Genomic DNA, 12,675 nt, shown 5'->3' on the forward strand with positions numbered 1-12,675 from the left:
AACATCATGCCAAAGCAACTGCCCCTATTACGAGTCTTTCTACAATGGTAGGGTCTCTTTCATGCACTATACATTCATGGCTTTTGATACGGTCAAACGATTTGAGCAAGGCGTCTTGAGGACCTTCGGCGTCGAGCCTCATTACCATGTCGTCGTCGCTAGGATTATCCACACCATGACTAAATGACAAAATCGACGCCGAAAATATTAAAGTCAGTAGAGCAAAAAAAACATTGAAGATAACTTCAACTCACACTTCTTTGACGTGAAGTCTCAACGAGCCCTTTGTACCTAGTTTTCTGCAGTATGTACACATCATAGGACCGTCTTTCGCTGGATTTAATAAAGGTGCGTCGGAACAGCGCGGCGCTGACATGATTGCTTGTCTCGCAGCTTGCTCTCGTTCTTTGGGGACTGGGGTTACCGCGAGCACGGTGGCTACACTACGTATATGCTTATGAGCTTTATGTTGCGGCTGTGCAGAGAAGACAGTAAGTATATCAATAGGTACAAGACAGACTCAAAAAAATCATACAATCCAAGACCATCGCATGACATGCTGCCATCCATAGAAATGCGAACACGTTATACATGAGACTATGGGAAGTTGAGCGTCCATTTCCTCCCTGGTGATGATTTTCGGATCGAATCCAAACTTCGTGAGGGCGCTGGCTAGCAAGGACATGGAGCGTGTGTCGAAGTGAATTTGATTGTGGGCATTCCAACGAGTCTGACCGCATGCTAGTTGTAAGGCTATTGCATCTGGATGAGCGCCGTCTTGCCTGTGTTTCTTGTAATTAGAGAAAGAGTCTGCGGAGGGCGTGTGTGGAGGTGTATGACTGTTTGTGTATGCGTGGTGATGAACCAGTACCCTAGGGTATTGGATCAATCCTTTAGATGGTTCGCAATCATGACAATGGAAGGTTGTTGTCGCCAGTCGCAAAACAGTGGCTGGATCAACTGGATAATTATCTTTGGCACAAGCGTCTGTGATCATTGAGATAAGTTGTTCCTCTCGCTTGCGCAACGTCCGAGCAGTGATCTTGGGAAGCGCAACTCGTACGCGCTCAAAATGTACAGGCGTGAGTATTTCGTTAAGTCCGTACGCATGAATGGTGGACTGGACGACAGGATAATGTATGAAGTCCACGAGACGTGGCACATACGCATTTGGAGGGAGCTCGAGGGTATACTGTTCAAGAATGTTGGTGAGAAACGGAATTGCGCGGATGACCCGGTAGTATCGTTCTCGCTCTTGCCGTATCCTCCTAATACGCCCCATACTGTTGTTAAAGAAATTACCCAGCCCCCGAAGTGCTACCATATAAATCTTCATTAAATGCTGCGTAAAACCTCAAAATTGAATACGTACCAGTTGGAGTGATATCATATTTATAATAACTGGTAAGTATGTCCCAGTTTTGGATTCTGTGGGCTGGATTGGTGATGAGAGAGATCTCGTCTTTCCACCCTAAGGACTCTATATATTTCACAACACTGAAAAGACGTCAGAACCATATAAGAATATAAAAATAAGGGGGAGAAGAAGCATAACGCACAGTTTCTTCTTCTCACTAAGCCTCCATTTGTCAAAGAATATTTGGTATGGGGCAGCAGTCTGTTGAGGGAGCATCGGTACATCAACTGTGGGTTTAGACTGGCACTGAGCTATCTGTGGCAGTTAACTTACCCTGTTCGCATTGTTTCCGACTTCGATCTTATTGGTGACCCAAGTTTTTCTATCTGCAGTTTGAGAGAAATCACTCATCCAACGTATCAAAGAGGGAATATGCCAATGGGTGATGGTGCGACCGTCTAGCCGTCGGATCGTATAATCAGTACATACCTACATGAAATCAGAAGTAGAAAACTTACTCCGCAATGCTGAGACATGAGGCAAGTGGCGCAATAATATTTCAGCCTGAGGGCGCCAGGTAATCCAGAATCCATAGTTACGGAATGTTATATCGGTACTGAAGATTTTCCTGGGGAAGTAGATATGCAAGAGGAATATAACAACGAAGAGCATCACGTACTTGTCCGACAAACAATCAACACAGCTTCTCATTCGCCCAGGAAACCAAGTGAGGAGCTTCTTGGGTTTTTCCTCAGTTGACTCCACGAGGCAAATCTAGGAAAAATGAGGTGAATCTATATGCTGCACAAAAGTCATAACAATCAATGACAACATACATCACAATGTTTCTTGAACATCATGACTGCGTAGCGCAGTTCGCTGATGTCTTTAGGACATTCAGGCAGTCCAGGGACATCCGTGATCATTGACCTAGACTCTCTCCAAATGGCACGCGACTGTTTGCATCGAAGGATAGACCGAAAATCTTTGGACGTCCACGCCAGGTGGACGAGGTCAATCGGCTCCACCTGACTAAATATCTGAAATACCAGCGTCGGTGTGAAGGGGGTTTGGTAGTGGTTAAAGACTCACTTGGGACAAAATCTCAGTTGGCATGTCCTCTAGGGAAGTGGCTGTTTGTTTGGACGCGTCAGTCGCTGGTGTCTATAGCGAACTTATGATTGCGTACCGCCTTCAGCGCGTATACCTTCGACGCGTTTTTCAGACTCATCCCATGATATGCCACTCTCTTCGTTATCCTGTTTTTCATACTTTCTTTCAGGATTGGGGCACAAGCCCGATTCACAAGTTTTACGCTTCTTGCTGTTGTGCATGGTCATTGTGAAAGAACGAAACCGGTGCCCCCTTACTTATTAAGTAGGCGACAGAGAGTGGCACCAAATGATGGGCATCGGGAGCTATATGCACATCCCATTATAAGGACCCATCGTCTGTTTAACGGTCAAAAACATTAATATTATATTGAATTAAACAGTTATTGTACAATTACACCTGTTACATCTGAAAACCACGCTCGCTGATCTTTCGGTGTCGCCCATTCCTTTGTGTGCCCTGCAAACACGTAAGACTCAATTTCTATCTTGTATGACGACCGTACCTCCAAAGAACGTCTGAAAGTGCATGCCTTTGATTTTACCCTCTTCTCTTTCTCTAAATGAGAGCCCATCCGCCAACATGACACTTTGGCCATCGATCCATAATTCAAACTCGCCTTGAAAAAAGTGAGAAAGGAAAACTCATCAATCGACAAAATCTACCATTGTTTTCACCGACGTCATTCAGTTTGACTCGGAAAGCTATCGACATCCATCGCGAGACCGCACGATCAAAAGTATACGCGCCACGACCTACCGAAAAGCCGTAATCAGCGTTTGGTATTGATAGAGGCGGGACCCTAGAAAGCTGTGAATCGTTGGATTGAGTTAGAGGAAGATATGCGTAAAGTTCTCCGATGGATTTTGCTCTGTGAGGTGTTATGGTCGTGGCTTGTTCTGAATTTTTGGGAACCATACCTCCACATCGGACGAAGATTGAAACAGTGACAGCGCTTTTCCTGCCTCCCGCCTGTGCATCCGTAAGCCAGGTCACCTACCCCGCCATCTATGGTCACAAAGATCAGCATAAGTCGCATAGACACAAAAACATCAACTTGCATACTCCAGGGAATTTCCCGCCCTTGACCCATTCCCATTCACCTTGAAGCATCATCCTATAGCTGAAAATGGCCTCTTTTGCAAATTGTAGGCGTTCTGCAAAGGCAGACGGTCCTGAAAGGTAGAACCCGAATCCTCCCGGAATAGGACCAGAAGGGTTGATCGAATTCTTGGGATACAACGCCTCCCAAGCAAATGTAGGTGGTTTATTCTCATTGTCAGTCTTTGGCGGGCGTACGATTTCGTGGGTCGTTGAAGATGATATCTTGTGTACACCAAGTTCGGTGTCATCCAGGGATATCAATTGCACATTCGAGGGAAGAGGTTCGGAACTGCAGGTAGTGAAACCACACAGAATTTCCTTTGTCGGTACGAGATGCGAGAATTTAAAAACGCTGTTTTCCATTTCGTCAGAAGTACTGGGATAGGATAGTTGTATGAAACTTGAAGCTGTTGATGCTATCCCTTGTCGATAGGGGTGAGTAATTTTTGTTTTTTTTGAAGTTCCGACTGTAATTGATTTCCTACCGTTCCATCTTTACTCCGAAAACCAACCTAGAACTTGCTTTGTCGAAGACTATCGATCTCCTATTCTTGTTAAGGACACTAGTTCTCTGTGGCTCAGATTTCCCTTCATTTTTGACACTCTGGATCTTGCATGTCGCGAGAATAGACCTTGGTTAGACAGGTGTTAATACACTCACTAGTAATAGGGACCTATCAATATTCGGTCTACTAGGGTTTCCTCAGGTCATCTCTACCGTTTCGTAAACTCTCAATTCCGTGTCGAGACTGGGTTATGACCAACAATTTTATGGACGACGATACAAGTCATTCCGACACTGTTGACGAGGTAAAACGTGTATACGAATCTCTCTGGAACAAGTATTCTTCCTGGAGCAAGCTTTACAATCAGAGTAAGCTTTCCGGACTATCCAGAGCACAAGCACGGCGGAAACTTTCGCTGCAGAAAAAACCAAACCTTCCACAAGCTCAATCGCCAGACATATCCTCTTCCTCAAGTAGTCGCTCGTCCACAACGACCCATACGTGTACTATAATTGATTTTGACGATGATGGAGAACCACAAGAACACACAATCACCCAGATCCAACCCACTCCAGTGGATACAGACATGTTTTCTCCTTATCCGCCTTACCATTCGTGCACCCCTGCATCACATAATATTATGGTAGGCGACGATTCCCATTATATGGAATTTATCCCGTTTTCGGATGACCCAACATATGACTATTCTGTCGATCTGGAGCTATATCACTATACTTCGTGGCAAAAGTCATACATAGATCCCGAAGGTAGGGCCGCACATCTACGTATTTTAAATTGCTACTAATCTCCCGGCAGAGCAACACATTCTACTGGAAACAATCAAACGACTAGTCAGCGAGAACGGCATGTCTTACCAGACCATCGACGCAACAAACGTTCTCCCAATACCATGCCACGACATTGTAAACCTAATACGCAAACGGTATGCTATCTTTGCTTACCATGGTCATTTAGTAGACCGACAGAGACATCAAAAAGCGATTTTCCAAAATGGCTTCCCCAACCTGTAGACTCGAACTTTCCACCGCTTACAAAAACGGACACACCGTCAGCCGCTGTGGACTACTTTCTGGAATACTTCTGCGCCAACTTAAACTGCCTTACTGGCTTCTGCACCCTTCACGATGGCGAATGTATGTTGCCTTTTTGACTTCGGTTGGTATTTCCGACTGACATTTAACATTTTTAGCAGTCAGGGAGCAGGCACCCAAATTTGTGGCTTCGAAATTCCCTTTCACAAAAGCTTCTGATACAGTGAAGAAACCTTGCGGGCCTCATTGTTTCCTTCACCCCCCAACCACACCCATCCTCGCACGTGTTCCATTATTTTATAACATCTGACGCAATTTAACGTATTTATGGCAGGAAGCTCCGTGGACAAAGGAAGACACAGAAATCGTACAATTGAGCCTACGCTTCGCTCCCGACGCAACACCGTGCGATCTCTCTGTAATATGTCGGAAACCATGCCGTGAAGTAGGCCTTTTTATCTTCATGTCATTAGTTATTAAAGACGATCTCCAGATTCACCGATATCAATCTACTTACTCTCGAGTTGCTACAGAAGATTCTACTAGTAAAACCCGTCACACGTCTCAAACGAAGACGAAAAAATATGGTACTTCACGACGTTTCATGGGAGGTTATTTCAAAATACTTACAAACACATTCAACTCAGACGACGACTCTAAACCAAACCAATTCACCCCGTATGATGCTTTTGTAACACACTTCGCGCATGGATGAGCTGAATACGAACCTGAAATAAATCAAGGAACATGCCTTGCAGACATACTGGACCATGCTCCGCTTCCACTGGTTGTGAATGCTACAAGAACAAGGCGCACTGTCATACCCGGTGCGGGTGTAACAAAAAGTGTTCGTGATCATCTATTTTATGTGTCTGCTTACCCACAATGTGGACAACAGGTGTACGAAGATGGAAAGGCTGCAGCTGCGCACGCTCAGAAAAAGCATGCGGGACGAAGAAGTGCTCCTGCTTCCGAGCTCACTTCGAGTGTGACCCGGAAGTATGCCATCCATGTGGATCAAGGTGCGTGCACTCTTCCTTCAATATTTGAAATGGCCTTAAGTATTTTTCTTTCTTGTGGGACGATAAGTAGAGGTGAGCGTCCATGCTCACTTAACTCTGGTATACCTTTCTTATTTTGTTTGCTTTTCGAGAGGAACATGGCAACGGTCTGTGCAGAAACGTTGGGATACAAAAGGGGGTATTTAAGGTAATCAAGTTCTTATGGCCTATGTTCACCCCTGATGCCGTTGTCCAAACAGGCTACTGAGGTCAGGGAAAGCGAATGGGGACTAGGTCTTTTCCTATCAGAGCCTGCAGAAGAGAAAGAACTCATCTCAGGTAACCGCTCTTATACTCAGCTTTATATAAGAAAACTGACCAAATTGCCTGGTGATCGTAGAATACGTTGGAGAGATGATTCGACCTTTAACGGTCGAGTCTAGAAAGTCTGTTCATTCCTTGTTTCAATTATTCCACTTACCCATTTCTCTGCAGCTTCCACGCGGAGCACAGAAATAGGTCGTATGTATTTGATCTCAACCCAACATATTCCCTGGACGGTGCATACGCTGGAAACCAGACGCGGTACATGAACCACAGTGTAAAAGCGGCAAATTGCCATACGAGAGGTACAACTCATGAACCCTTGTCAGGAATGTCCACTGACCCGTCTTTAGTCATGATGGTCAATGGGGAACATCGAATTGGTGTATACGCAGGTCTGTCCTCCTCCCCTAATCCAGGTATGACGACTCTAAATGGCGTATCTAGCACGACGCATCGAAGAGGGTGAAGAGCTGCTCATTGACTATGGAATTCACTTCTGGCCTTCGGAGTCGATTTAGGGAATATTCCTAAGACGCGTCTGATTTAACCGTGGCGCCCAAATAGACGCCCGGAGCTCAAGATGGAATACTTGTATTTTATTATATGACATCCATCTCCATAAGATATTTCTCGGATTTCTCGACTCCTCCATTGGATTAATCACATTGATTAGTAAAACATGACATCCGATTGGCTTTTATAATTACCAACGTCCGGAGGTTGGTTGTGAGATGATTACCAAGACTGCATGTTAATGGGCTTGATTGGTAAATCTGTCCACTGCATTTCCCTCAGGTAGTTTTTTTGTGAGTCAACCCTCACGCTGGATATTCTACTGTACATTCTGTAATATATTGGTAGCTCCTCGCACTTGGTGTGTATCGTGTCTGTGTGCTAATAATAGTGAGTGGTTTACAATGTGTGATGATGTGAAATAATGATGGTGTGTCCTGCCTTGATATCGCCTTCACTGCAATCTGGTTGTTGCTTTCCTAGTGTCAAGGGCCGTCCGGTGTATTGAGTCGATCAATTCTCTATCCACGGCCAACCTCCCACCAGTGCCCGTCGACTTCTTCATCACCCAAATTTACTAATTACAAACCGGTCGATCAATCCATCCTCGTGTAAACCTCATGGTCGAAGGTAAATTACGTCCGTTAGATAGTATGCTGGCAGTTCATTATGTTCGACATAATGAAGACTGATTGAATACATACATTGTATTTGGGATTGCATTGCTCGGGCAGCGGCGTTCTCGGTGCATGTCCCCGTTGAAGTCGGGAGGGTGTACTGATTGATCTTTGAAATTCACTGGATGTTTAAATGTGTATACGCAAGCTGTTTTACTTTGAAGTACAAGTGGCGAGGACTAGAAGATAAACGAGATTCTAGGTTGCGGTCAAATCATGGCCCGTTTGTGGTTAAAAGGGGTCCTTTTTGTGTTAGAGAAGCAAGTCAATTTCCAAAGGCTATCACAGTAAAGAATTCCTTTCAATGTGACAAATAATAAGTCAATTAAGAGGCTATGAGTCTTGGTGGTTGAATTTTGAACAAAGCGGCGAGTCAGAAACAGTTGCAAGCCACCCAGAGCCAAACAAGACCAAATTGTTGCCTTCCTCCTCCCTCCAACGTCAACGCCGCCTACTCATTTTCTCCAAAACGGAATCTTTTCTTGTCTTTTGTACCCTTATTTCGTCCGATAGGAGAAGAAATACATCTAGGTCCAGCTACCGGCAGTCTCTGCTGTCTGAAAAGACCCCAGTCCGAAAGACCACAGTCCATTTGATCAATAAGCCATGCGCGAGTCCAATTTTGCCTTTCCAGCACAAAACAAGGCATGTGTATGTATAACATCTCAACTCTACGATAGGCGGGGTGCGTGCTTTAGAAGCTGTAATTTATTTCGCATTTTTAGCTAATTTATTGCGATTTATAGCGTTGGATACAACGTCGCCATTGCCACTCTTCAACTCACTCACACATCTTACGTATCTCACCTCGACGTCGCCCAGGATCCGCGAGATCATGACCATGGACGGCGGGCTCGAGCGGCTTGTGCGGATCCTGCACGAGTTTTGCATATGCCCACCGCCCCCCGAGAACCCAGCCATCCTGTACGGGCTAACGCCGCCCAATGCGAGACTGGCGAAGCTGAGCCCGGCATTGAACCCGCATTCGTTCGACAAGCATGCAGCGTACCGCTTCTCGCTGGCGTTCCAGTGCATCGTCAACATCGGCGTCAGAGGGAGCGAGCCGATCAGGAGCCGCGTGGTGCAGGCGGGCACGCTCGAGGTCGTGGGCTGCATCTTGGAGGCGTGGCTGGCTAATAAGGGGTTTGCGGTTGGTCCGAGCTCGAGTGCGACGGGGATCCCACGGGAAACGAGAGAGCAGAGGCAGCAGCGGCGCATTGCACAGATGGAGCACCGCCAGCGGGAGGATGCAGCGCATTTGCAGAGGGCATTGCAGAGGCAGCTCATGGTCGAGCAGATGCAACATCGGACCGCGAATGAGACTCAGCGCCAGCGTGTGCGCCAGGGGCGACCATCTGACGAGCAGGTTCGTCTTATCTCTCAGATTATTACAATGTTCCTATTCACATTTCTTTCAGGATGATTTAATGGACTACTCCCCCGCTGAAGGCTCAATGAGCCATATCCTCCTCCTATCCGAGTCACACTCGCAGCCATCCAACTCAAACAGCGACACCGACGTATCTACAGACAACTCAATGGCAGCAACACCACAAGGTTCAGGCACACCCACTGGATCCGTCGTTATTCCCAGCAGAGATCGCAGTGGCACTATCATCGCCCGGCCCATCTGGGACAATCAGACCGCAGGGCCAGCAACAGCCCCAACAGCAACAGCAACCACAGCACCCCCGGCAACAGCCATGGCGCTCGCAGCAAGCACTACCGTGCGTGGGCGACGCACGCGGCACCGCGAGCTTCCCCCCGAATCCCCATCTGCCTCAACAGACATCTCGCGCGCCGAGACTGAGACAGAAGACGATATCGACGTTGATAATGATGTGGACATGGACATTGACCGCCACCGTATTGACTCCGATGTTGCATCTGCATCTGCATCACCCTCGCCAGAGAGGCGACCACGGGGCGTTGTTGTTCCTGTGCCTCGGCATAACATGGGTCGGCGTGCTGTAGGTATTGTGTCCGATGAACCAAACGCAGGCCCACAGACTCTCCAGGTCGGTGGGCTCGGGCTTGATACCGATGCACATATCATTATCAATGAAGCCGGAGGCGTTGTTGGAGACGGAGGCGTGGGTGTCGGTGTTGAGGTCGGAGTCGAAGATGGGATTGTATCTTTAGAACCAAACGACGATTTCGCGATGGGTGCACCCCCCGGCGCCCCAGGAGCAATTATCGGTGCAGAGGGTGCAACGCCACGGGTGCTTAATCTTAATGCAATGGATGGTGGCGCAGGTGGAAATGCAGGCGAAAGGAGACGGAGAGGAAATACAGTAGATGCGCCTGATGTTACACCCCGCGCGGCCCTTGTCGGTCTACCTATGATGGCTGGGGCGGCAACGATACCTGCTGGGACAACTCGTGCGACCCAGGGTGGTGCCCATGCACACGCACACCATCGTACTGCTACGATCCGCGGTCGCCCTGCACCTACTGCCGCCGAGGCCACAGCAGGAACTGGAACAACTACAGCAGCTACCGGCGCTGGTACAGGAGCAGGAACTACAGCGACTGTTCCAACAGCGGCACAAACAGCCGCTGCAAACCTCGCGGCCGCACTAGGCGGTGTCGGTCTTGGGGGTGGTGTGGGTGGTGGGCAGCGGGCGGGCAGCAGTAGCCACCATCATCGCGATGCAGATTCGGGGCCGTACCGTGACGAGGATGTGCTCCTGAGCCTGCAGCTCCTTGCATACCTTTCGAAATACCCACACGTGCGCCAGGCATTCTACAAGCCCCGTGTGACATTTCATCCCGCGAGCGTCAATCTTCCTGGGGCTAGGTTTGGTGTGGGTGTACCTGCGGGGTCAGGGGCGAGTACGAGGGAGAGGAGGGAGAGGGAGAGGGTTGTTGCGGGTGCGCCTTCGTCTTCATCAGCCTCGGTAACAACAGCTGGTGCGAGCTCAAGTACAAGTACGAGTCCGACAGCGTCTACGTCACAAAACGGCTTTTTCAGAGCCTTCACCAATGCCGCCTCAAGCAATAGCCGAGGCAAAACATCATCTTCCACCCCTTCCACTTCTACGCCCTCCTCTTCCACATCTGCCGCTGCAATGGCCTCCTCCTCCAGCGCTTCCAACGTTAATTCGCAACAAACACCCGTAGTATCTAGTACTGCAGCGAGCACAGGCGCGCCTTCATCTGCGAAGCAGACGAATGTATTTTCACTCGTGGAGAGGTTTACGTTCAAACCGAGTTCGACTGAGACTGACCTGCCAAACCCCCCGCCCAGGCTTCCACCAGAGATCCAGTACTGGGCGGGTGTGATTATGCGGAACGCGTGTAGAAAGGATGATAGCAGGGGTGGAATTCGGCAGTGTGCAAATAGTGAGTGTCGATTTCTTGCCTTTTTACCGTCTTTGCGGCTCTGTTGTGTCCTTGATCTATTTTGCATATTCTTTCTTTTTTGCACATTTTCCATGCTTCTTTTTTCTAAATAAAAATACACATGGTTACTGATTCTTTTAATTTTTTCTAGTGATGTGCGGGAAATGGGAAACCTACCCTCGAGAATTCGCCAAATGCAGACGATGCAGAAAAGCCAAATATTGTGGGAAGGAGTGCCAGAGCACAGCCTGGAGCGAAGGGCACAGGTTCTGGTGCAGTGCGAAGGATGTAGACGAGGACAATCTGGGAGAACATGCACACGCGCATGGGTCATCTGCTACGAGTACGACGGTTGCTCCGACTGCATCACAGAGTGTTGGTGTGGGCGTGGGTAATGATGCTGCAGGCGGAACAGTTAGGATTGCAATTGAACATGGGACTGAGGGGAACGGAAACGTACCTATCATCAATGGGAACACGCCACGGGTAGAACGGCGGCAACGAGAGAGGGAAAGGGAGCGCGAAAGAATTCATGGTACTGGTGGAGATGGCGATGGAACAACGACAACGGCTGCAGTGACACGAGGGTATAGACCTGGGGGTGTATCTGCATCGACGTCGCCGTCTGCACCATACGTCACTCCCACGACATCGACGACGACGGCAGCGATGGGCGTTGCTGGTCCTTCGCGGGTGGCTGCAACCACGAGTCAGCAGACGGTCGGTATGAGTGTTTCGCCGCGCGCAGAGGCGAGCGGTATGGCGCGCGATCGAACAGTGCAGCCGAATGCGCCGCATGTGCGGCCGCGGCCCGTTCCTACAATGCGCCCGCCTCTCACACAGGCGCAATTACAGCAGCAGGCACAGGACCCGACGAACACGAGTTATCTGACGTTCCACATCCAAGGAGCTGGGCCTTCAAACCACCAACATCATGTGCAGGCGCAACCTCAAGATCAGAACGTTCGCAGGCGCGCAGAAACAATCACTGGTGCGACGGCGTCGAGCCACCACCAGCAACATCGTACTGCTGTGGAAGTTGCGCCGAATGTTGTTATTCCGCCACCGCGGTCGTATGTTCACGCTTCAGTATCTCCTACGACGACAGATTGGCCGATGGGAGGATCATCTCCTGCTCCACCAGATGTGTCGATGAGGGCGGATGCGGGGCCGTCAAGGCGGCATCGACTGGTGAACATTGCTAGCCCGCGATCGCCTACAGACGATGGACAGGATGATATGGTCATTGGATAGTACGGCTTAAACACCTCCTTGACAATATTTTCCCGCTTTTTGTTTGTAGCGCCGACGACACAAAGATCCATTTTCCTGTTCGGTAATGCTTCTGTTGCTGCTTGCATTCATCCTTACGCACTATTTTCTATCTCTTTACGACCCTACGACCCACAGACCATTTATAGACATGCTTTCATCAACACCGCATGACATTTGAACGACTTTATCCAATTCCCATCACCACCACAACCTCGCACCACCTTTCCTACCTTTTGGTTTTTTTATATACGCGGGTCTCTATGAACGCATAACTCGTCATGACCCATCGTTACGATACCACTAGCACATCAACACCATATCTACACCAACCTACCGTTATATATCTGTCACATGCGATCCCTCCCTGGCAAAGGTGGCGGCTATACGCTTGCTAGCTATTCTTCC

At 48.6% G+C, this 12,675-nt stretch overlaps 4 protein-coding genes across 4 annotated transcripts; 2 read left to right on the top strand and 2 right to left on the bottom strand.

The window, feature by feature from the left end:
• Positions 1-4: 4 nt before the first annotated feature.
• On the bottom strand, positions 5-2,697 carry JR316_0006459 (uncharacterized protein; the record flags this gene model as incomplete). The annotated part of the gene is made up of 11 exons (XM_047892205.1): positions 5-179; positions 255-475; positions 536-1,317; positions 1,373-1,497; positions 1,560-1,618; positions 1,691-1,815; positions 1,876-1,985; positions 2,037-2,131; positions 2,194-2,385; positions 2,450-2,490; positions 2,547-2,697. 11 exons carry the CDS (start codon positions 2,695-2,697, stop codon positions 5-7), a joined length of 2,076 nt encoding a protein of 691 aa, XP_047749554.1.
• A 155-nt stretch (positions 2,698-2,852) lies between these two features.
• JR316_0006460 (uncharacterized protein) lies at positions 2,853-3,937 on the bottom strand (the record flags this gene model as incomplete). The annotated part of the gene is made up of 4 exons (XM_047892206.1): positions 2,853-2,929; positions 2,976-3,089; positions 3,136-3,466; positions 3,536-3,937. 4 exons carry the CDS (start codon positions 3,935-3,937, stop codon positions 2,853-2,855), a joined length of 924 nt encoding a protein of 307 aa, XP_047749555.1.
• Positions 3,938-4,345: 408 nt separating this feature from the next.
• Positions 4,346-6,978, top strand: JR316_0006461 (Histone-lysine N-methyltransferase EZH2; the record flags this gene model as incomplete). The annotated part of the gene is made up of 10 exons (XM_047892207.1): positions 4,346-4,847; positions 4,897-5,023; positions 5,937-5,979; positions 6,031-6,154; positions 6,286-6,341; positions 6,394-6,472; positions 6,534-6,579; positions 6,629-6,762; positions 6,811-6,852; positions 6,905-6,978. 10 exons carry the CDS (start codon positions 4,346-4,348, stop codon positions 6,976-6,978), a joined length of 1,227 nt encoding a protein of 408 aa, XP_047749556.1.
• A 1,278-nt stretch (positions 6,979-8,256) lies between these two features.
• Positions 8,257-12,249, top strand: JR316_0006462 (MYND-type zinc finger protein samB; the record flags this gene model as incomplete). Its single annotated transcript, XM_047892208.1, has 4 exons — positions 8,257-8,335; positions 8,397-9,016; positions 9,069-10,995; positions 11,147-12,249. 4 exons carry the CDS (start codon positions 8,257-8,259, stop codon positions 12,247-12,249), a joined length of 3,729 nt encoding a protein of 1,242 aa, XP_047749557.1.
• Positions 12,250-12,675: the final 426 nt, after the last annotated feature.

This window comes from Psilocybe cubensis, chromosome 5, assembly GCF_017499595.1.
Source record: "Psilocybe cubensis strain MGC-MH-2018 chromosome 5, whole genome shotgun sequence".
In the NCBI taxonomy this organism is placed as follows: Eukaryota; Fungi; Basidiomycota; class Agaricomycetes; order Agaricales; family Agrocybaceae; genus Psilocybe; species Psilocybe cubensis.